Here is a 22,734-nt window from a genome sequence, read left to right as displayed (position 1 = left end):
TTGTTCTGGACATGACAAGGAAGATGGGCTTGTTCTGGACATGACAAGGAAGATGGACTTGTTCTGGACATGACAAGGAAGATGGGCTTGTTCTAGACATGACAAGGAAGATGGGCTTGTTCTGGACATGACAAGGAAGATGGGCTTGTTCTGGACATGACAAGGAAGATGGACTTGTTCTAGACATGACAAGGAAGATGGGCTTGTTCTGGACATGACAAGGAAGATGGACTTGTTCTGGACATGACAAGGAAGATGGACTTGTTCTGGACATGACAAGGAAGATGGGCTTGTTCTGGACATGACAAGGAAGATGGGCTTGTTCTAGACATGACAAGGAAGATGGGCTTGTTCTGGACATGACAAGGAAGATGGGCTTGTTCTGGACATGACAAGGAAGATGGGCTTGTTCTGGACATGACAAGGAAGATGGGCTTGTTCTGGACATGACAAGGAAGATGGGCTTGTTCTAGACATGACAAGGAAGATGGACTTGTTCTAGACATGACAAGGAAGATGGGCTTGTTCTGGACATGACAAGGAAGATGGACTTGTTCTGGACATGACAAGGAAGATGGGCTTGTTCTAGACATGACAAGGAAGATGGGCTTGTTCTAGATATGACAAGGAAGATGGGCTTGTTCTGGACATGACAAGGAAGATGGACTTGTTCTGGACATGACAAGGAAGATGGACTTGTTCTGGACATGACAAGGAAGATGGGCTTGTTCTGGACATGACAAGGAAGATGGACTTGTTCTAGACATGACAAGGAAGATGGGCTTGTTCTAGACATGACAAGGAAGATGGGCTTGTTCTGGACATGACAAGGAAGATGGGCTTGTTCTAGACATGACAAGGAAGATGGACTTGTTCTAGACATGACAAGGAAGATGGACTTGTTCTGGACATGACAAGGAAGATGGGCTTGTTCTGGACATGACAAGGAAGATGGACTTGTTCTAGACATGACAAGGAAGATGGGCTTGTTCTAGACATGACAAGGAAGATGGGCTTGTTCTAGACATGACAAGGAAGATGGACTTGTTCTGGACATGACAAGGAAGATGGACTTGTTCTGGACATGACAAGGAAGATGGACTTGTTCTGGACATGACAAGGAAGATGGGCTTGTTCTAGACACAAAAGAAAAGATGGACTTGTTCTAGACCTGAGAGAGAAGGGATACTTGTTCTGGACATGACTTTAAATGGCAGAGAAGTTGTTTGGGTGGCGTGTTTTTGGTGTATGAACTGATATAGAGATATGTAGATCAATAGAAGAAAAAAAGAGAAACTCATTCTAAATGTAGAAATCTGAGGTTCACACAATATGATCAGCTCTAGAATAGAAGAGATTTCTAGAGAAGATGGCCAGACACTCTATGCCCTGGTACACACGGTCGGAGATTCCGACAACCAAATCTGACGGATTAATTCCGGAAGAGGTCCGGAAGGGATGTTGTATACACACGGTCGGACTAAGTTGTCGGAAAATCCGATTGTTCAGAACGTGATGATGTTATTTCCTTAGACGGGACTACGTTCAGGCTAGTAGCCAATAGCTTTGGTGTAGGAATTTGATCTGAGCATGCGTGGCACCTTGTCCGTCGGAGTAGGCTACACATGATCGGAGTATGTCCGATCGGAGCATTTTGTAGGAAAATTTTACCGGCAAGTTGGAAAACAGTCCGATGGAGACCACACACAGTCGGAATATCCGACAAAACGGTCCGATAGGAAACATTCCGTCGGAATCTCCGGCCGTGTGTACAAGGGGTTAGACGTAGATGTGGAATTGTAGAGAACAAGGTCTGGCTGTACAAATACAGGATCACAGATGACATCACAGATTTACTTCTCCACCAATCATCTCCAGTGAGTGGGAATTGTAGATAAGGAAAGTCCTGTGTGTGGGGGAGGCGACTCCTTCACAGACCCCCAACTCTTCAACATGAAAAGGAATCGCAGCAAATAATATAAAGACCCCATTCAACCCCCGATGTTTCCTCTGAGTTAATCCTCCTTTCCCTCCAGCCCTTAACCCTTCCCTTCCCTTCCACAGTGGTGTCACTTCCCGTATGGAGACCCTCCAGGCCTTAACCCTTCCCTTCCACAATGGTGTCACTTCCCTATGGAGACCCTCCAGCCCTTAACCCTTCCCTTCCCTTCCCTTCCACAGTGGTGTCACTTCCCTATGGAGACCCTCCAGCCCTTAACCCTTCCCTTCCCTTCCCTTCCACAGTGGTGTCACTTCCCTATGGAGACCCTCCAGCCCTTAACCCTTCCCTTCCCTTCCCTTCCACAGTGGTGTCACTTCCCTATGGAGACCCTCCAGGCCTTAACCCTTCCCTTCCCTACCACAATGGTGTCACTTCCCTATGGAGACCCTCCAGGCCTTAACCCTTCCCTTCCACAATGGTGTCACTTCCCTATGGAGACCCTCCAGGCCTTAACCCTTCCCTTCCCTACCAAAATGGTGTCACTTCCCTATGGAGATCCTCCAGGCCTTAACCCTTCCCTTCCCTTCCCTTCCACAATGGTGTCACTTCCCTATGGAGACCCTCCAGGCCTTAACCCTTCCCTTCCACAATGGTGTCACTTCCCTATGGAGACCCTCCAGGCCTTAACCCTTCCCTTCCCTACCACAATGGTGTCACTTCCCTATGAAGACCCTCCAGGCCTTAACCCTTCCCTACCACAATGGTGTCACTTCCCTATGGAGACCCTCCAGGCCTTAACCCTTCCCTACCACAATGGTGTCACTTCCCTATGAAGACCCTCCAGGCCTTAACCCTTCCCTACCACAATAGTATCACTTCCCTATGGAGACCCTCCAGGCCTTAACCCTTCCCTTCCCTACCACAATGGTGTCACTTCCCTATGAAGACCCTCCAGGCCTTAACCCTTCCCTACCACAATAGTATCACTTCCCTATGGAGACCCTCCAGGCCTTAACCCTTCCCTTTCCTACCACAATGGTGTCACTTCCCTATGAAGACCCTCCAGGCCTTAACCCTTCCCTTCCCTTCCCTTCCACAGTGGTGTCACTTCCCTATGGAGACCCTCCAGCCCTTAACCCTTCCCTTCCCTTCCACAGTGGTGTCACTTCCCTATGGAGACCCTCCAGGCCTTAACCCTTCCCTTCCCTACCACAATGGTGTCACTTCCCTATGGAGACCCTCCAGGCCTTAACCCTTCCCTTCCACAATGGTGTCACTTCCCTATGGAGACCCTCCAGGCCTTAACCCTTCCCTTCCCTACCAAAATGGTGTCACTTCCCTATGGAGATCCTCCAGGCCTTAACCCTTCCCTTCCCTTCCACAATGGTGTCACTTCCCTATGGAGACCCTCCAGGCCTTAACCCTTCCCTTCCACAATGGTGTCACTTCCCTATGGAGACCCTCCAGGCCTTAACCCTTCCCTTCCCTACCACAATGGTGTCACTTCCCTATGAAGACCCTCCAGGCCTTAACCCTTCCCTACCACAATGGTGTCACTTCCCTATGAAGACCCTCCAGGCCTTAACCCTTCCCTACCACAATAGTATCACTTCCCTATGGAGACCCTCCAGGCCTTAACCCTTCCCTTCCCTACCACAATGGTGTCACTTCCCTATGAAGACCCTCCAGGCCTTAACCCTTCCCTACCACAATAGTATCACTTCCCTATGGAGACCCTCCAGGCCTTAACCCTTCCCTTCCCTACCACAATGGTGTCACTTCCCTATGAAGACCCTCCAGGCCTTAACCCTTCCCTACCACAATAGTATCACTTCCCTATGGAGACCCTCCAGGCCTTAACCCTTCCCTACCACAATGGTGTCACTCCTCTTATGGAGATTCCCTTCAGGCTCCAAATGTTATGAAATAAACCTGGAATACTTGAGGAAGGAAATGGAGGGACATAGAGACAGCCGGAGGCCAGAGCAGCCAATCAGACGAGTGGGGGCCATCACTATGAAGGTGGGGGAACTCCAGAGGGGTTACAGCTCATACTAATAAAGAAATGGCCATTGCGTCCTCCATGACTACAACCATTCCTTGTTGGTCTCTATGTGACCTGACTGGTAAAGTATAGAGGATTGTATGGTGCCGGTCTTCCAGGGACATTCCTTGTTGGTCTCTATGTGACCTGACTGGTAAAGTATAGAGGACTGTATGGTGCCGGTCTTCCAGGGACATTCCTTGTTGGTCTCTATGTGACCTGACTGGTAAAGTATAGAGGATTGTATGGTGCCGGTCTTCCAGGGACATTCCTTGTTGGTCTCTATGTGACCTGACTGGTAAAGTATAGAGGATTGTATGGTGCCGGTCTTCCAGGGACATTCCTTGTTGGTCTCTATGTGACCTGACTGGTAAAGTATAGAGGATTGTATGGTGCCGGTCTTCCAGGGACATTCCTTGTTGGTCTCTATGTGACCTGACTGGTAAAGTATAGAGGATTGTATGGTGCCGGTCTTCCAGGGACATTCCTTGTTGGCCTCTATGTGACCTGGCTGGTAAAGTATAGAGGACTGTATGGTGCCGGCCTTCCAGGGACATTCCTTGTTGGCCCCTATGTGACCTGACTGGTAAAGTATAGAGGATTGTATGGTGCCGGCCTTCCAGGGACATTCCTTGTTGGCCCCTATGTGACCTGACTGGTAAAGTATAGAGGATTGTATGGTGCCGGTCTTCCAGGGACATTCCTTGTTGGTCCCTATGTGACCTGACTGGTAAAGTATAGAGGATTGTATGGTGCCGGTCTTCCAGGGACATTCCTTGTTGGCCCCTATGTGACCTGGCTGGTAAAGTATAGAGGACTGTATGGTGCCGGCCTTCCAGGGACATTCCTTGTTGGTCTCTATGTGACCTGGCTGGTAAAGTATAGAGGACTGTATGGTGCCGGCCTTCCAGGGACATTCCTTGTTGGCCTCTATGTGACCTGGCTGGTAAAGTATAGAGGATTGTATGGTGCCGGCCTTCCAGGGACATTCCTTGTTGGCCCCTATGTGACCTGACTGGTAAAGTATAGAGGATTGTATGGTGCCGGTCTTCCAGGGACATTCCTTGTTGGTCTCTATGTGACCTGACTGGTAAAGTATAGAGGATTGTATGGTGCCGGTCTTCCAGGGACATTCCTTGTTGGCCCCTATGTGACCTGGCTGGTAAAGTATAGAGGACTGTATGGTGCCGGCCTTCCAGGGACATTCCTTGTTGGTCTCTATGTGACCTGGCTGGTAAAGTATAGAGGACTGTATGGTGCCGGCCTTCCAGGGACATTCCTTGTTGGCCTCTATGTGACCTGGCTGGTAAAGTATAGAGGATTGTATGGTGCCGGCCTTCCAGGGACATTCCTTGTTGGCCCCTATGTGACCTGACTGGTAAAGTATAGAGGATTGTATGGTGCCGGTCTTCCAGGGACATTCCTTGTTGGTCTCTATGTGACCTGACTGGTAAAGTATAGAGGATTGTATGGTGCCGGTCTTCCAGGGACATTCCTTGTTGGCCCCTATGTGACCTGGCTGGTAAAGTATAGAGGACTGTATGGTGCCGGCCTTCCAGGGACATTCCTTGTTGGTCTCTATGTGACCTGGCTGGTAAAGTATAGAGGACTGTATGGTGCCGGCCTTCCAGGGACATTCCTTGTTGGTCTCTATGTGACCGGACTGGTAAAGTATAGAGGACTGTATGGTGCCGGCCTTCCAGGGACATTCCTTGTTGGCCTCTATGTGACCTGGCTGGTAAAGTATAGAGGATTGTATGGTGCCGGCCTTCCAGGGACATTCCTTGTTGGTCTCTATGTGACCGGACTGGTAAAGTATAGAGGACTGTATGGTGCCGGCCTTCCAGGGACATTCCTTGTTGGTCTCTATGTGACCTGACTGGTAAAGTATAGAGGATTGTATGGTGCCGGTCTTCCAGGGACATTCCTTGTTGGTCTCTATGTGACCGGACTGGTAAAGTATAGAGGACTGTATGGTGCCGGCCTTCCAGGGACATTCCTTGTTGGTCTCTATGTGACCTGACTGGTAAAGTATAGAGGATTGTATGGTGCCGGTCTTCCAGGGACATTCCTTGTTGGTCTCTATGTGACCGGACTGGTAAAGTATAGAGGACTGTATGGTGCCGGCCTTCCAGGGACATTCCTTGTTGGCCTCTATGTGACCTGGCTGGTAAAGTATAGAGGATTGTATGGTGCCGGCCTTCCAGGGACATTCCTTGTTGGTCTCTATGTGACCGGACTGGTAAAGTATAGAGGACTGTATGGTGCCGGCCTTCCAGGGACATTCCTTGTTGGTCTCTATGTGACCTGACTGGTAAAGTATAGAGGATTGTATGGTGCCGGCCTTCCAGGGACATTCCTTGTTGGTCTCTATGTGACCGGACTGGTAAAGTATAGAGGACTGTATGGTGCCGGCCTTCCAGGGACATTCCTTGTTGGTCTCTATGTGACCTGGCTGGTAAAGTATAGAGGACTGTATGGTGCCGGCCTTCCAGGGACATTCCTTGTTGGTCTCTATGTGACCTGGCTGGTAAAGTATAGAGGATTGTATGGTGCCGGCCTTCCAGGGACATTCCTTGTTGGTCTCTATGTGACCTGACTGGTAAAGTATAGAGGATTGTATGGTGCCGGCCTTCCAGGGACATTCCTTGTTGGCCTCTATGTGACCTGACTGGTAAAGTATAGAGGACTGTATGGTGCCGGCCTTCCAGGGACATTCCTTGTTGGTCTCTATGTGACCTGGCTGGTAAAGTATAGAGGACTGTATGGTGCCGGCCTTCCAGGGACATTCCTTGTTGGTCTCTATGTGACCTGACTGGTAAAGTATAGAGGATTGTATGGTGCCGGCCTTCCAGGGACATTCCTTGTTGGTCTCTATGTGACCTGGCTGGTAAAGTATAGAGGACTGTATGGTGCCTGCCTTCCAGGGACATTCCTTGTTGGTCTCTATGTGACCTGGCTGGTAAAGTATAGAGGACTGTATGGTGCCTGCCTTCCAGGGACATTCCTTGTTGGTCTCTATGTGACCTGACTGGTAAAGTATAGAGGACTGTATGGTGCCGGCCTTCCAGGGACATTCCTTGTTGGCCTCTATGTGACCTGGCTGGTAAAGTATAGAGGATTGTATGGTGCCGGCCTTCCAGGGACATTCCTTGTTGGCCTCTATGTGACCTGGCTGGTAAAGTATAGAGGATTGTATGGTGCCGGCCTTCCAGGGACATTCCTTGTTGGCCTCTATGTGACCTGGCTGGTAAAGTATAGAGGACTGTATGGTGCCTGCCTTCCAGGGACATTCCTTGTTGGCCTCTATGTGACCTGGCTGGTAAAGTATAGAGGATTGTATGGTGCCGGCCTTCCAGGGACATTCCATAACTCAGTGTGTATGAGCTATGAGGAGTGGGGTGAGGGGCAGCATGCTGTGTGCAGGGTGGGGGGGGATCTCGCCATGTGTCTGTGTGGGCGGAGCTCCTGCAGGAAGAATGAGTGCAGTGTGCAGAGGGGAGTGCGTGTCCCATGCAGCGTACACCAGCAACCTGCACCCTGGCACGTCTGTGTACGGGGGGGGGGGGGTACACCACACACCAACATGCAGAGGGAAAAGGGGGGCAACTGTGCAGCCGGCTCATATCCCAGCATTGGGGGGGGGCTCAGGACCACCAATATCACATCACACTGTTACAGCACTTCAGACTCCGGCATGCAAAGCGCAGTCAGTGAGCGGGGGGGGGGGGGGGAGAGGGGTGGTTGTTGTAGGACCCCCTACACCCCGACATGCAGTGCCCCCCCCCCCAGTGGGACTTACTCAGGAACGGTTCCTCCTGGTCCTGCTCAGACACACTCATACCCGCCAGTTGTGGCACTACACGAGTCGGGGCAAAACCTAAGTAAGGGATGGGTGGGGGGGGGGTCAGCAGAGGTGTCCATAGAAGGGACAATGGGGGGGGGGGGGGGGTAGAAGGAAGAGACAGACAGGAGAGAAAAGGAAACAGTTCAGCACCGAGATCTTCACAAGACGTCCAATAAAGAGAACCGGTATATACACCATATGGTGGGCTGCCGGTGACCCCCTAATCCCACCATGGCAGCTGGTCCTCTGCACCCCCATACCGGTCCTCTGCACCCCCATACCGGCCCTCTGCACCCCCATACCGGTCCTCTGCACCCCCATACCGGTCCTCTGCACCCCCATACCGGTCCTCTTCATCCCCATACCGGTCCTCTGCACCCCCATACCGGCCCTCTGCACCCCCATACCGGTCCTCTGCACCCCCATACCGGTCCTCTTCATCCCCATACCGGTCCTCTGCACCCCCATACCGGTCCTCTTCATCCCCATACCGGTCCTCTGCACCCCCATACCGGTCCTCTTCATCCCCATACCGGTCCTCTGCACCCCCATACCGGCCCTCTGCACCCCCATACCGGTCCTCTGCACCCCCATACCGGTCCTCTTCATCCCCATACCGGTCCTCTGCACCCCCATACCGGTCCTCTTCATCCCCATACCGGTCCTCTGCACCCCCATACCGGTCCTCTGCACCCCCATACCGGCCCTCTGCACCCCCATACCGGTCCTCTGCACCCCCATACCGGTCCTCTTCATCCCCATACCGGTCCTCTGCACCCCCATACCGGTCCTCTTCATCCCCATACCGGTCCTCTGCACCCCCCCATACTGGTCCTCTGCACCCCCATACCAGTCCTCTGCACCCCCATACCGGTCTATGTATCCCCATTCCGGTCCTCTGCACCCCCATACCGGTCCTTTGTACCCCCATACCGGTCCTTTGTACCCCCATACCGGTCCTCTGCACCCCCGTACCGGTCTATGTATCCTCATTCCGGTCCTCTGCACCCCCATACCGGTCTATGTATCCCCAATCCGGTCCTCTGCACCCTCATACCGGTCCTCTGCACCCCCATACCGGTCCTCTGTACCCCCATACCGGTCCTCTGTACCCCCATACCGGTCCTCTGTACCCCCATACTGGGACCACACATCTTCTCTGTGATTGGAGGATCGGTCCCCGCCATACCAATCTACACCAGAATGGGAACCTGACCCCACCATGCAGGTACTGACCCAACGCCATCCATAGAACCCATCAGAACTGGTCAGTCCATCCAATGGGGATTCTTGTTGTTTCCTGAGCAGATTCCTATAGGCTGAGTCACCCCCTGGCTATATCTCTCCGGGGCCCCGGGGGTCCCGCTCTCCGCCAGCTCCACCCCTCTCCAGCTGCAAATTCCATGATGTAACATGAAGGAAAAATACAATAGAGAGAAAACTTCTGGCCATGGCGGAGTCAGGTGGGCGGAGCTAGGAACTCAGGTATGGAATGAGAGAGGAGGAGCAATTCAAACTGCCGACACCCACCTAAACTAAGAAATATTAGTTCTGGGCGGAGCCTGAGTTTTCACCATCCCCCACCCCTGAGGATGAGGATATCACCCTCCCCATCCCTGAGGATGAGGATATCACCCTTCCCCCATCCCTGAGGATGAGGATATCACCCTCCCCCACCCCTGAGGATGAGGATATCACCCTCCCCACCCCTGAGGATGAGGATATCACCCTCCCCCATCCCTGAGGATGAGGATATCACCCTTCCCCCACCCCTGAGGATGAGGATATCACCCTCCTCCATCCCTGAGGATGAGGATATCACCCTCCCCCACCCCTGAGGATGAGGATATCACCCTCCCCCACCCCTGAGGATGAGGATATCACCCTCCCCCACCCCTGAGGATGAGGATATCACCCTTCCCCCATCCCTGAGGATGAGGATATCACCCTTCCCCCATCCCTGAGGATGAGGATATCACCCTCCTCCATCCCTGAGGATGAGGATATCACCCTCCTCCATCCCTGAGGATGAGGATATCACCCTTCCCCCATCCCTGAGGATGAGGATATCACCCTCCCCATCCCTGAGGATGAGGATATCACCCTCCCCCACCCCTGAGGATGAGGATATCACCCTCCCCATCCCTGAGGATGAGGATATCACCCTCCCCCACCCCTGAGGATGAGGATATCACCCTTCCCCATCCCTGAGGATATCACCCTCCCCACCCCTGAGGATGAGGATATCACCCTTCCCCATCCCTGAGGATATCACCCTCCCCCATCCCTGAGGATATCACCCTCCCCCACCCCTGAGGATGAGGATATCACCCTCCCCATCCCTGAGGATGAGGATATCACCCTCCCCCACCCCTGAGGATGAGGATATCACCCTTCCCCATCCCTGAGGATATCACCCTCCCCCACCCCTGAGGATGAGGATATCACCCTTCCCCATCCCTGAGGATATCACCCTCCCCCATCCCTGAGGATGAGGATATCACCCTCCCCCATCCCTGAGGATGAGGATATCACCCTCCCCCATCATCTGGAGGAGACGCATGGAGTGTGTGTGATCTGGAGGAGACGCATGGAGTGTGTGTGATCTGGAGGAGATGCATGGAGTGTGTGTGATCTGGAGGAGACGCATGGAGTGTGTGTGATCTGGAGGAGACGCATGGAGTGTGTGTGATCTGGAGGAGACGCATGGAGTGTGTGTGATCTGGAGGAGATGCTTGGAGTGTGTGTGATCTGGAGGAGACGCATGGAGTGTGTGTGATCTGGAGGAGACGCATGGAGTGTGTGTGATCTGGAGGAGACGCATGGAGTGTGTGTGATCTGGAGGAGATGCATGGAGTGTGTGTGATCTGGAGGAGACGCATGGAGTGTGTGTGATCTGGAGGAGACGCATGGAGTGTGTGTGATCTGGAGGAGACGCATGGAGTGTGTGTGATCTGGAGGAGACGCATGGAGTGTGTGTGATCTGGAGGAGACGCATGGAGTGTGTGTGATCTGGAGGAGACGCATGGAGTGTGTGTGATCTGGAGGAGACGCATGGAGTGTGCATGATCTGGAGGAGATGCTTGGAGTGTGTGTGTGATCTGGAGGAGACGCATGGAGTGTGTTTGATCTGGGGGGGACGCATGGAGTGCGTGTGATCTGGAGGGGACGCATGGAGTGCGTGTGATCTGGAGGAGACGCATGGAGTGCGTGTGATCTGGAGGAGACGCATGGAGTGTGTGTGATCTGGAGGAGATGCTTGGAGTGTGTGTGATCTGGAGGAGACGCATGGAGTGTGTGTGATCTGGAGGAGACGCATGGAGTGTGTGTGATCTGGAGGAGACGCATGGAGTGTGTGTGATCTGGAGGAGACGCATGGAGTGTGTATGATCTGGAGGAGACGAATGGAGTGTGTGTGATCTGGAGGAGACGCATGGAGTGTGTATGATCTGGAGGAGACGCATGGAGTGTGTGTGATCTGGAGGAGACGCATGGAGTGTGTGTGATCTGGAGGAGACGCATGGAGTGTGTGTAATCTGGAGGAGACGCATGGAGTGTGTGTGATCTGGAGGAGACGCATGGAGTGTGTGTGATCTGGAGGAGACGCATGGAGTGTGTGTGATCTGGAGGAGACGCATGGAGTGTGTATGATCTGGAGGAGACACATGGAGTGTGTGTGATCTGGAGGAGACGCATGGAGTGTGTGTGATCTGGAGGAGACGCATGGAGTGTGTGTGATCTGGAGGAGACGCATGGAGTGTGTATGATCTGGAGGAGACACATGGAGTGTGTGTGATCTGGAGGAGACGCATGGAGTGTGTGTGATCTGGAGGAGACGCATGGAGTGTGTGTGATCTGGAGGAGACGCATGGAGTGTGTGTGATCTGGAGGAGACGCTTGGAGTGTGTGTGATCTGGAGGGGACGCATGGAGCGTGTGTGATCTGGAGGAGACGCATGGAGTGTGTGTGATCTGGAGGAGACGCTTGGAGTGTGTGTGATCTGGAGGGGACGCATGGAGTGTGTGTGATCTGGAGGGGACACATGGAGCGTGTGTGATCTGGAGGGGACACATGGAGTGTGTGTGATCTGGAGGGGACACATGGAGAGTGTGTGATCTGAGGGGACACATGGAGTGTGTATGATGTGGATGCAGACTGAGGCCTGCACACAGAGGCACATTGACTTGTAGTTATCAGTTGTGAGCGGAGCTGGAATGTCAGGATGGATAATGCTGGTAATGTGGGATCACAATGGGCTTCCCATCTTCATTCCCAGAGACAGCTGTGTGGGGGAGGAAACCCGAGGGGGGGGGGAGGGGACATGGAATAATACGGAGAATGACCCCCACACACCCCCATCCTCATCCTCTATGACGTCCACCCGTATCCCATAACAACCAGATTCAGTTTACACCGGGCCCCTCCCCCTCCCGTGTCATCCCTCCTCCTCTAATTGCTTAAGTCTGATAACGGAGTGATAAGAAAATCCTCCTGACGCCATGACATCATCATGACATCATCACCTCCAGACTGAGACCGCCCACTGGAAATGGAGGAGAGGAGAAACCACACGGCTCCAAGGGGAGGAATGTGGGATCTGCCAGCGGAGCAACTTACAGGAAAAGGGCCACCCACTTCATGGGAGAACCTACCTAACCAATAGGAGATACCTACCAATGAGAGGAACCCAACCAACCAAGAGGATGAACCAACCAATGAGAGGAACCCAACCAACCAAGAGGATGAACCAACCAATAAGAGGAACCCAACCAACCAAGAGGATGAACCAACCAATGAGAGGAACCCAACCAACCAAGAGGATGAACCAACCAATGAGAGGAACCCAACCAACCAAGAGGATGAACCAACCAATGAGAGGAACCCAACCAACCAAGAGGATGAACCAACCAATGAGAGGAACCCAACCAACCATGAGGATGAACCAACCAATGAGAGGAACCCAACCAACCATGAGGATGAACCAACCAATGAGAGGAACCCAACCAACCAAGAGGATGAACCAACCAATAAGAGGAACCCAACCAACCAAGAGGATGAACCAACCAATGAGAGGAACCCAACCAACCATGAGGATGAACCAACCAATGAGAGGAACCCAACCAACCATGAGGATGAACCAACCAATGAGAGGAACCCAACCAACCATGAGGATGAACCAACCAATGAGAGGAACCCAACCAACCATGAGGATGAACCAACCAATGAGAGGAACCCAACCAACCAAGACGATGAACCAACCAATGAGAGGATCCCAACCAACCAAGAGGATGAACCAACCAATGAGAGGATCCCAACCAACCAAGACGATGAACCAACCAATGAGAGGAATCTTCCTCATCTAATCCATTAGAGGGGGTCACCTAACCGATTGGAGAAGACACCTAAGTCATTTTTAGAATCTACCTAACCAATAGGAGGAACCCACCCAACCACTGGGAGGAACCCACCTAATCACTTGGGAGGAACCCGCCCAACCAATAAGAACCCACCCAACCACTGGGAGGAACCCGCCCAACTACTGGGTTGAACCAACCTAACCGATAAGATGAACCTGCCTAACCAATGAGAAGAACACCCCTAAACAATGGGATAAACCCACCTAATGAATAAGAGGGACCCACCCAACCACTGGCATGAACCAACCTACCGGAGAGACCCGGAGAGACCTGGAGAGACCTGAAGAGACCCGGAAAGACCTGGAGAGACCCGGAGAGACCTGGAGAGACCCGGAGAGACCTGGAGAGACCTGAAGAGACCCGGAGAGACCTGGAGAGACCTGAAGAGACCCGGAAAGACCTGGAGAGACCCGGAGAGACCTGGAGAGACCTGAAGAGACCCGGAGAGACCTGGAGAGACCTGGAGAGAGCCTGAGAGACCCGGACAGACCTGAAGAGACCCGGAGAGACCCCGAGAGACCCAGAGAGACCCCGAGAGACCCGGACAGACCTGAAGAGGCCCGGAGAGACCCCGAGAGACCCGGAGAAACCTGGAGAGACCCGGAGAGACCCGGAGAGACCCGGAGAGACCCAGAGAGACCCAGAGAGCCCCGAGAGAGACCCGGAGAGACCCGGAGAGACCTGGAGAGACCTGGAGAGACCCGAGAGAGACCCGGAGATACCCGAGAGACCCGGACAGACCTGGAGAGACCCGGAAAGACCTGGAGGGACCCGGAGAGACCTGGAGAGACCCAGAGAGCCCCGAGAGAGACCCGGAGAGACCTGGAGAGACCCGAGAGAGACCCGGAGATACCCGAGAGACCCGGACAGACCTGAAGAGACCCGGAAAGACCTGGAGAGACCCAGAGAGACCTGGAGAGACCCAGAGAGACCCGGAGAGACCTGGAGAGACCCGAGAGACCCGGACAGACCTGAAGAGACCCGGAAAGACCTGGAGAGACCCGGACAGACCCGGACAGACCTGGAGAGACCCGGACAGACCTGGAGAGACCCGGACAGACCTGGAGAGACCCGGAGAGATCCGGACAGACCTGAAGAGACCCCGAGAGACCCGGAGAGACCCAGAGAGACCCGGACAGACCTGAAGAGGCCCGGAGAGACCCGGAGAGACCCAGAGAAACCTGGAGAGACCCTGAGAGACCCGGACAGACCTGGAGAGACCTGGAGAGACCCGGAGAGACCAGGAGAGACCCAGAGAGACCTGGAGAGACCCGAGAGAGACCCGGAGATACCCGAGAGACCCGGACAGACCTGAAGAGACCTGGAGAGACCTGGAGAGACCCGGAGAGACCTGGAGAGACCCAGAGAGACCCGGAGAGACCCGAGAGACCGGGACAGACCTGAAGAGACCCGGAAAGACCTGGAGAGACCCGGAGAGACCCGGAGAGACCTGGAGAGACCCAGAGATCCCCGAGAGAGACCCGGAGAGACCTGGAGAGACCCGAGAGACCCGGAGATACCTGGAGAGACCCGAGAGACCCGGACAGACCTGAAGAGACCCGGACAGACCTGAAGAGACCCGGAAAGACCTGGAGAGACCCGGAGAGACCCGGAGAGACCTGGAGAGACCCAGAGATCCCCGAGAGAGACCCGGAGAGACCTGGAGAGACCCGAGAGACCCGGAGAGACCTGGAGAGACCCGAGAGACCCGGACAGACCCGGAGAGACCCGAGAGAGACCCAGAGAGACCCGGAGAGCCCCGAGAGAGACCCGGAGAGACCTGGAGAGACCCGAGAGAGACCCGGAGAGACCTGGAGATACCCGAGAGACCCGGACAGACCTGGAGGGACCCGGAGAGACCTGGAGAGACCCAGAGAGCCCCGAGAGAGACCCGGAGATACCCGAGAGAGACCCGGAGATACCCGAGAGACCCGGACAGACCTGAAGAGACCCGGAAAGACCTGGAGAGACCCGGAGAGACCCGGACAGACCCGGAGAGACCTGGAGAGACCCAGAGAGACCCGGAGAGACCCGAGAGACCCGGACAGACCTGAAGAGACCCGGAAAGACCTGGAGAGACCCGGACAGACCCGGACAGACCTGGAGAGACCCGGACAGACCTGAAGAGACCCGGACAGACCTGAAGAGACCCCGAGAGACCCAGAGAGACCCGGACAGACCTGAAGAGACCCCGAGAGACCCGGAGAGACCCCGAGAGACCCGGACAGACCTGAAGAGACCCCGAGAGACCCGGAGAGACCCGGACAGACCTGAAGAGGCCCGGAGAGACCCAGAGAGACCCAGAGAAACCTGGAGAGACCCTGAGAGACCCTGAGAGACCCGGACAGACCTGGAGAGACCCGGAGAGACCCGGAGAGACCTGGAGAGACCCGGAGAGACCAGGAGAGACCCGGAGAGACCAGGAGAGACCCAGAGAGACCCGGAGAGACCTGGAGAGACCTGGAGAGACCCGAGAGAGACCTGGAGATACCCGAGAGACCCGGACAGACCTGAAGAGACCCGGAAAGACCTGGAGAGACCCGGAGAGACCCGGAGAACCGGAGAGACCTGGAGAGACCTGGAGAGACCCGGAGAGACCTGGAGAGACCCGAGAGACCCGGACAGACCTGAAGAGACCCGGAAAGACCTGGAGAGACCCGGAGAGACCTGGAGAGACCTGGAGAGACCTGGAGAGACCCAGAGATCCCCGAGAGAGACCTGGAGAGACCCGAGAGAGACCTGGAGAGACCTGGAGATACCCGAGAGACCCGGACAGACCTGAAGAGACCCGGAAAGACCTGGAGAGACCCGGAGAGACCCAGACAGACCTGGAGAGACCCGGAAAGACCTGGAGAGACCCGGAGAGACCTGGAGAGACCCAGACAGCCCCGAGAGAGACCCGGAGAGACCTGGAGAGACCTGGAGATACCCGAGAGACCCGGACAGACCTGAAGAGACCCGGAAAGACCTGGAGAGACCCGGAGAGACCCGGAGAGACCCGGAGAAACCCGGAGAGACCCGGAGAAACCCGGACAGACCCGGAGAGACCCGGAGAGACCCAGAGAGACCTGGAGAGACCCCGAGAGACCCAGAGAGACCTGGAGAGACCCCGAGAGACCCGGACAGACCTGAAGAGACCCCGAGAGACCCCGAGAGACCCGGACAGACCTGAAGAGACCCGGAGAGACCCGGAGAGACCCGGAGAGACCCCGAGAGACCCGGACAGACCCGGAGAGACCCGGAGAGACCTGGAGAGACATGGAGAGACCCCGAGAGAGCAGGAGAGACCCGGAGAGACCTGGAGAGACCTGGAGAGACCCAGAGAGCCCCAGTCCAGAAGTGTCCGGGTTCTCTTATCTTCATTGTCGGCAACATGATAAACCCAATAAAGTCATCAGTGAGGGAAAATAACTTTCCCATAGAAGGTAGAAGGAGGTCAAAGACACCGATGAGCGTCCTCCTCTCCACCATGAGCCTTCTCCTCTCCACCATGAGCCTTCTCCTCTCCACCATGAGCCTTCTCCTCTCCTCCTCTCCACCATGAGCGTCCTCCTCTCCACCATGAGCCTTCTCCTCTCCACCATGAGCCTCCTCCTCTCCACCATGAGCCTCCTCCTCTCCACCATGAGCCTCCTCCTCTCCACCATGACCCTTCTCCTCCATTTTCATACTTTGTAAGGAGCTTCTCTCCCATAAATGATCTTTATATTTTCATCAGATGAGAGAAGGAAAATGGCGGCACTGGAGAAAATGTGTACAAAGAGTCCAGGAATGTGAAGCGCCCGGACAGCAGTCCTCTGTGTACCCCGATAAAGGGGACCCAGGAGACCCCAAAATGTTGGTCTACTTTTATTTTTTTATATATTTGAAGCACATGCCAAAGATTTTTGGGGGGGCTGGCCTTCAATTTTGTGTATTTCAACCCCCCCTCCCCCATTAGATGTCCAGGATTGTCTCCTGTACTGCCCGGCCGGAACCCGGGCCGTTCTCCAGCCGGGTCACATGTCTGTCTATTAATAGCACCACGAGGCCCAGATAGCAGCTGCTAATAAAATGTCCCCGTCCTGGTCTGTACAGGACCTTCATACCAGGAAGTGGGCGGGGCCAGCGCCATATCTACCGGACCTCTCTGACCACCAATTCCACCGGTGATTGGTCGGCTCTTCCTGTGACACCCCCTGTGCCAGGCCGCCCACAGGAGACTGCGGCTGTTCCCTGGCATCATCCACTCTGAAGGTCCACCTACCTGTAGAGAAGGAAGTCACTGTGGACGTTGTCACCGGCGTGTACCCGTCCGAGGTGGGCGCTCCACTGCCCATTTCACTGCTGCCGTTATCTGTAAAGAGAGGAAATCCCTTCATTAGAGGCCTGAGAATCCCAGAAGATACCAGAGCAAATCTACTACACATTTCCAACACCTCCAACTACACTACAGAGCGCCCTCACCTGACATTGTACACTACAGAGCGCCCTCACCTGACACTGTACACTACAGAGCGCCCTCACCTGACACTGTACACTACAGAGCGCCCTCACCTGACACTGTACACTACAGAGCGCCCTCACCTGACACTGTACACTACAGAGCGCCCCCACCTGACACTGTACACTACAGAGCGCCCTCACCTGACACTGTACACTACAGAGCTCCCCCACCTGACATTATACACTACAGAGCGCCCTCACCTGACACTGTACACTACAGAGCGCCCCCACCTGACACTGTACACTACAGAGCGCCCTCACCTGACACTGTACACTACAGAGCTCCCCCACCTGACATTATACACTACAGAGCGCCCCCACCTGACACTGTACACTACAGAGCGCCCTCACCCGACACTGTACACTACAGAGCACCCTCACCTGACACTGTACACTACAGAGCGCCCCCACCTGACATTATACACTACAGAGCGCCCTCACCCGACACTGTACACTACAGAGCGCCCTCACCTGACACTGTACACTACAGAGCGCCCTCACCCGACACTGTACACTACAGAGCGCCCTCACCTGACATTATACACTGTACACTACAGAGCACCCTCAGCTGACACTGTACACTACAGAGCACCCTCACCTGACACTGTACACTACAGAGCGCCCCCACCTGACATTATACACTACAGAGCGCCCTCACCTGACACTGTACACTACAGAGCGCCCTCACCTGACATTGTACACTACAGAGCGCCCTCACCTGACACTGTACACTACAGAGCGCCCTCACCTGACATTGTACACTACAGAGCGCCCCCACCTGACATTGTACCCTACAGAGCGCCCTCACCTGACATTATACACTACAGAGGGCCCCCACCTGACACTGTACACTACAGAGCGCCCTCACCCAACTGTATTTACTAGAGAGTAGCCCCATCTCCCTTTGCACATTACACAGGGCCCTTACCCAACTTTACACACTAGTGGGTGCCCTCTCCTGACTTTGCACATGGAGAGGTGGTGGTTCACTTGTTTTCATGCATTCTACAGGCGGCATGATATGTTGTATCCATGGCAACAGCAGTTATGTAGTTTCCCCTGACAGCTGTGCCAGTCTGGTGAGGACAGAGAGGTCACCTGAGGGAAAAGCCATATAATCCGGGTGATTGTATGGGCAAAGTCTACACAGCCAGACACACCCCACACACGGGAAGAGGGACGGTGACCCCTCACCCCCTGCCTGGGGCACCCCTGCCCACAGCAATCAGGAGGATGAGTATGACTGATCCGAGCCACCAGACCTCTTCACATGGCCTACAGGAGGAGAACGTCCTGCTCCCACCTAGAATGGACGGCTCATCGGAGGAGGGGACACCATTATCACAGACCCCCCCCCCCCCCCCGTCCTTCCAGTATTACAGACCCCCCCCACCCACATCCTTCCAGTATTACAGACCCCCCCCACCCCCGCCCTTCCAGTATCACAGACCCCCCCCCCCACCCCCGTCCTTCCAGTATCACAGACCCCCCCACCCCCGTCCTTCCAGTATCACAGACCCCCCCACCCCCGTCCTTCCAGTATCACAGACCCCCCACCCCCGTCCTTCCAGTATCACAGACCCCCCACCCCCGCCCTTCCAGTATCACAGACCCCCCCCCCTACCTTCCAGTATCACAGACCCCCCCACCCCCGTCCTTCCAGTATTACAGACCCCCCCCACCCCCGCCCTTCCAGTATCACAGACCCCCCCCCCCACCCCCGTCCTTCCAGTATCACAGACCCCCCCACCCCCGTCCTTCCAGTATCACAGACCCCCCCACCCCCGTCCTTCCAGTATCACAGACCCCCCACCCCCGCCCTTCCAGTATCACAGACCCCCCCCCTACCTTCCAGTATCACAGACCCCCCCACCCCCGTCCTTCCAGTATTAGAGACCCCCCCCCCACCCCCGTCCTTCCAGTATCACAGACCCCCCCCCCCCCCACCCCCAGCCCTTCCAGCCCTTCCTCGAGTCAGGGTGGAAGATTTTATCTTCACAGGCCTGAAGGAAAACCCAGAGCACTGTCTGCAGGGGCCCGATAGGTGCCATGGGGCCCCAGATGGGCAGGTGGTCTGTAGCTGGCACTGAGATGACAGGCGCTCTTCACATAATGACATTCCTGGCCTCAGGTGAAGCCATTCTGCACATTCCTGGGATCAAAGTCCACACAAGAGATACCAGACTTCCCAGTGACACCCAGCTGCTCCCAGTAACCTGAGAACCTACCAGCCTCTATAAACCTTCCTCCAACTCCACCCCTCCCCCATTAATCTCAATGGCACCATCACCTCAGTGACACCACTACAAACACAGCGTCATGGTTGTCACTGGGGCAGGAAATAAGGGAATATCATACAATGGGGACACCTGATCTGGTGACCACATCGGAGAGATTCCCCCTCACTTCCTGTTGTGTCTCTAGGACAAGAAGTGAAGGAAAATCTCATCACTGGGCCATCCATCTGTCCTTGTCTATCCCATTCCATGACCACAGAGCGACCCCCTCCCCCCCCAACACACACTGATCTGCAGCACAAGGACCCGCTACAAGGCCAGCAGAGAGATCGCATCCTTCATGGAAAATGGTGCAGGACAACCGCATGATACTCTCTGCAATTTGGAGTCACCTTTGTATGAATATCTGGAGATCCATCGGCATGAATGTAGATTGGAGGGGTGAATACACACAGAATTCAGGAGCCATTCAGTCCCTGCTAAACGGAGGGGACTGGGAGGTGTACATGGAGGATGCATACTGAGGAAATATTCGGGGTCTCAGCCGCTGTCCATACCCCGGGGGTCTAATTCTTTATCTTCCCTCCCCCAAGGGAGACCACAGACAGATATCTCCTGGATTATGCTGCATGGGACCTCCCCCAAGCTTCCAGCCCCTCCCCAGAGGAATGTGACTGACCAATCTCTCTCCATGCCATCCCCCCTTCCCCTCCTGCACAGTACAATGAGGACCACCGATGGAGACATCGTCCAGCAAGCTGGAAAATGTGACGCCGAGCTGGGCCGACCTCCGGGGCTGCGAATAAACCCATCCATACGTCCGGAAATGTACTCAGAACCCTCCCCCACACCTGCTCACCTCCAGAGGCCTCGTCCCCCACAAAATCTTCATCATCCGCCAGGTCTCCATATCCCCAACCATGTTCTCCAGTCCGCGAATCCGAATCGTTCTCAGGAAAGTACACCTCGTCCAGAACTCGGGAACTGTGGACAATCTGCGAGAGGACAGAAAACAAAGCGTTACAAAGGGATACAAAGCGTTACAAAGGGATACAAAGCGTTACAAAGGGATACAAAGCGTTACAAAGGGATACAAAGCGTTACAAAGGGATACAAAGCGTTACAAAGGGATACAAAGGGATACAAAGGGTTGATACGGCGCACAATTCCCCAAATACATTCAAATCAGCAAAGAATCCGAATCAAAGATCATCTGCAATCCAGTGAAACCCCACCTCCTCTGTGTATGGTCCACCACCCAGCGTGTCCCCCCAACACCTCCTCTGTGTATGGTCCACCACCCAGCATGTCCCCCCAACACCTCCTCTGTGTATGGTCCACCACCCAGCGTGTCCCCCCAACACCTCTTCTGTCTATGGTCCACCACCCAGCGTGTCCCCCAACACCTCCTTTGTCTATGGTCCACCCAGCATGTCCCCCCAACACCTCCTCTGTCTATGGTCCACCACCCAGCGTGTCCCCCAACACCTCTTCTGTCTATGGTCCACCCAGCATGTCCCCCCAACACCTCCTCTGTCTATGGTCCACCACCCAGCGTGTCCCCCCAACACCTCTTCTGTCTATGGTCCACCCAGCATGTCCCCCCAACACCTCTTCTGTCTATGGTCCACCACCCAGCGTGTCCCCCCAACACCTCTTCTGTGTATGGTCCACCACCCAGCATGTCCCCCACCTCATCTGTCTATGGTCCACCACCCAGCATGTCCCCCCAACACCTCCTCTGTGTATGGTCCACCACCCAGCGTGTCCCCCTAACACCTCTTCTGTCTATGGTCCACCACCCAGCATGTCCCCCCAACACCTCCTCTGTCTATGGTCCACCCAGCATGCCCCCCCAACACCTCCTCTGTGTATGGTCCACCACCCAGCGTGTCCCCCAACACCTCTTCTGTCTATGGTCCACCACCCAGCGTGTCCCCCCAACACCTCTTCTGTCTATGGTCCACCCAGCATGTCCCCCCAACACCTCCTCTGTGTATGGTCCACCACCCAGCGTGTCCCCCCAACACCTCCTCTGTGTATGGTCCACCACCCAGCATGTCCCCCACCTCATCTGTCTATGGTCCACCACCCAGCGTGTCCCCCCAACACCTCCTCTGTGTATGGTCCACCACCCAGCATGTCCCCCCAACACCTCCTCTGTGTATGGTCCACCACCCAGCGTGTCCCCCCAACACCTCTTCTGTCTATGGTCCACCACCCAGCATGTCCCCCCAACACCTCCTCTGTCTATGGTCCACCCAGCATGTCCCCCCAACACCTCCTCTGTGTATGGTCCACCACCCAGCGTGTCCCCCAACACCTCCTCTGTGTACGGTCCACCACCCAGCGTGTCCCCCAACACCTCTTCTGTCTATGGTCCACCACCCAGCGTGTCCCCCCAACACCTCTTCTGTCTATGGTCCACCCAGCATGTCCCCCCAACACCTCCTCTGTGTATGGTCCACCACCCAGCGTGTCCCCCCAACACCTCTTCTGTCTATGGTCCACCCAGCATGTCCCCCCAACACCTCCTCTGTCTATGGTCCACCCAGCATGTCCCCCCAACACCTCTTCTGTCTATGGTCCACCACCCAGCGTGTCCCCCCAACACCTCTTCTGTGTATGGTCCACCACCCAGCATGTCCCCCACCTCATCTGTCTATGGTCCACCACCCAGCATGTCCCCCCAACACCTCCTCTGTGTATGGTCCACCACCCAGCGTGTCCCCCCAACACCTCTTCTGTCTATGGTCCACCAC

At 55.0% G+C, this 22,734-nt stretch overlaps 1 protein-coding gene across 20 annotated transcripts in view; it reads right to left on the bottom strand.

Moving 5' to 3' along the window:
• Window positions 1-22,734, bottom strand: part of HSPG2 (heparan sulfate proteoglycan 2) — a gene marked incomplete at its 3' end in the record, with an annotated part of 222,752 nt that overhangs the window by 112,717 nt on the left and 87,301 nt on the right. For 18 of the 20 annotated variants that reach the window (XM_077455956.1, XM_077455958.1, XM_077455973.1 and 15 more), the window contains 3 exon segments: window positions 7,789-7,866; window positions 17,497-17,586; window positions 20,832-20,967. In XM_077455956.1, coding sequence (XP_077312082.1) covers window positions 7,789-7,866; window positions 17,497-17,586; window positions 20,832-20,967 — 304 coding nt within the window. 20 annotated transcript variants of the gene reach the window in all.

Source organism: Lithobates pipiens, unplaced genomic scaffold (assembly GCF_037356315.1).
Source record: "Lithobates pipiens isolate NorthernLeopardFrog02 unplaced genomic scaffold, aLitPip1_a1.2 Scaffold_27, whole genome shotgun sequence".
NCBI classification, from domain to species: Eukaryota; Metazoa; Chordata; class Amphibia; order Anura; family Ranidae; genus Lithobates; species Lithobates pipiens.
The sequence above is the reverse complement of the archived record's forward strand: the minus strand, read 5'-3'. Positions and strand labels throughout refer to the sequence as shown.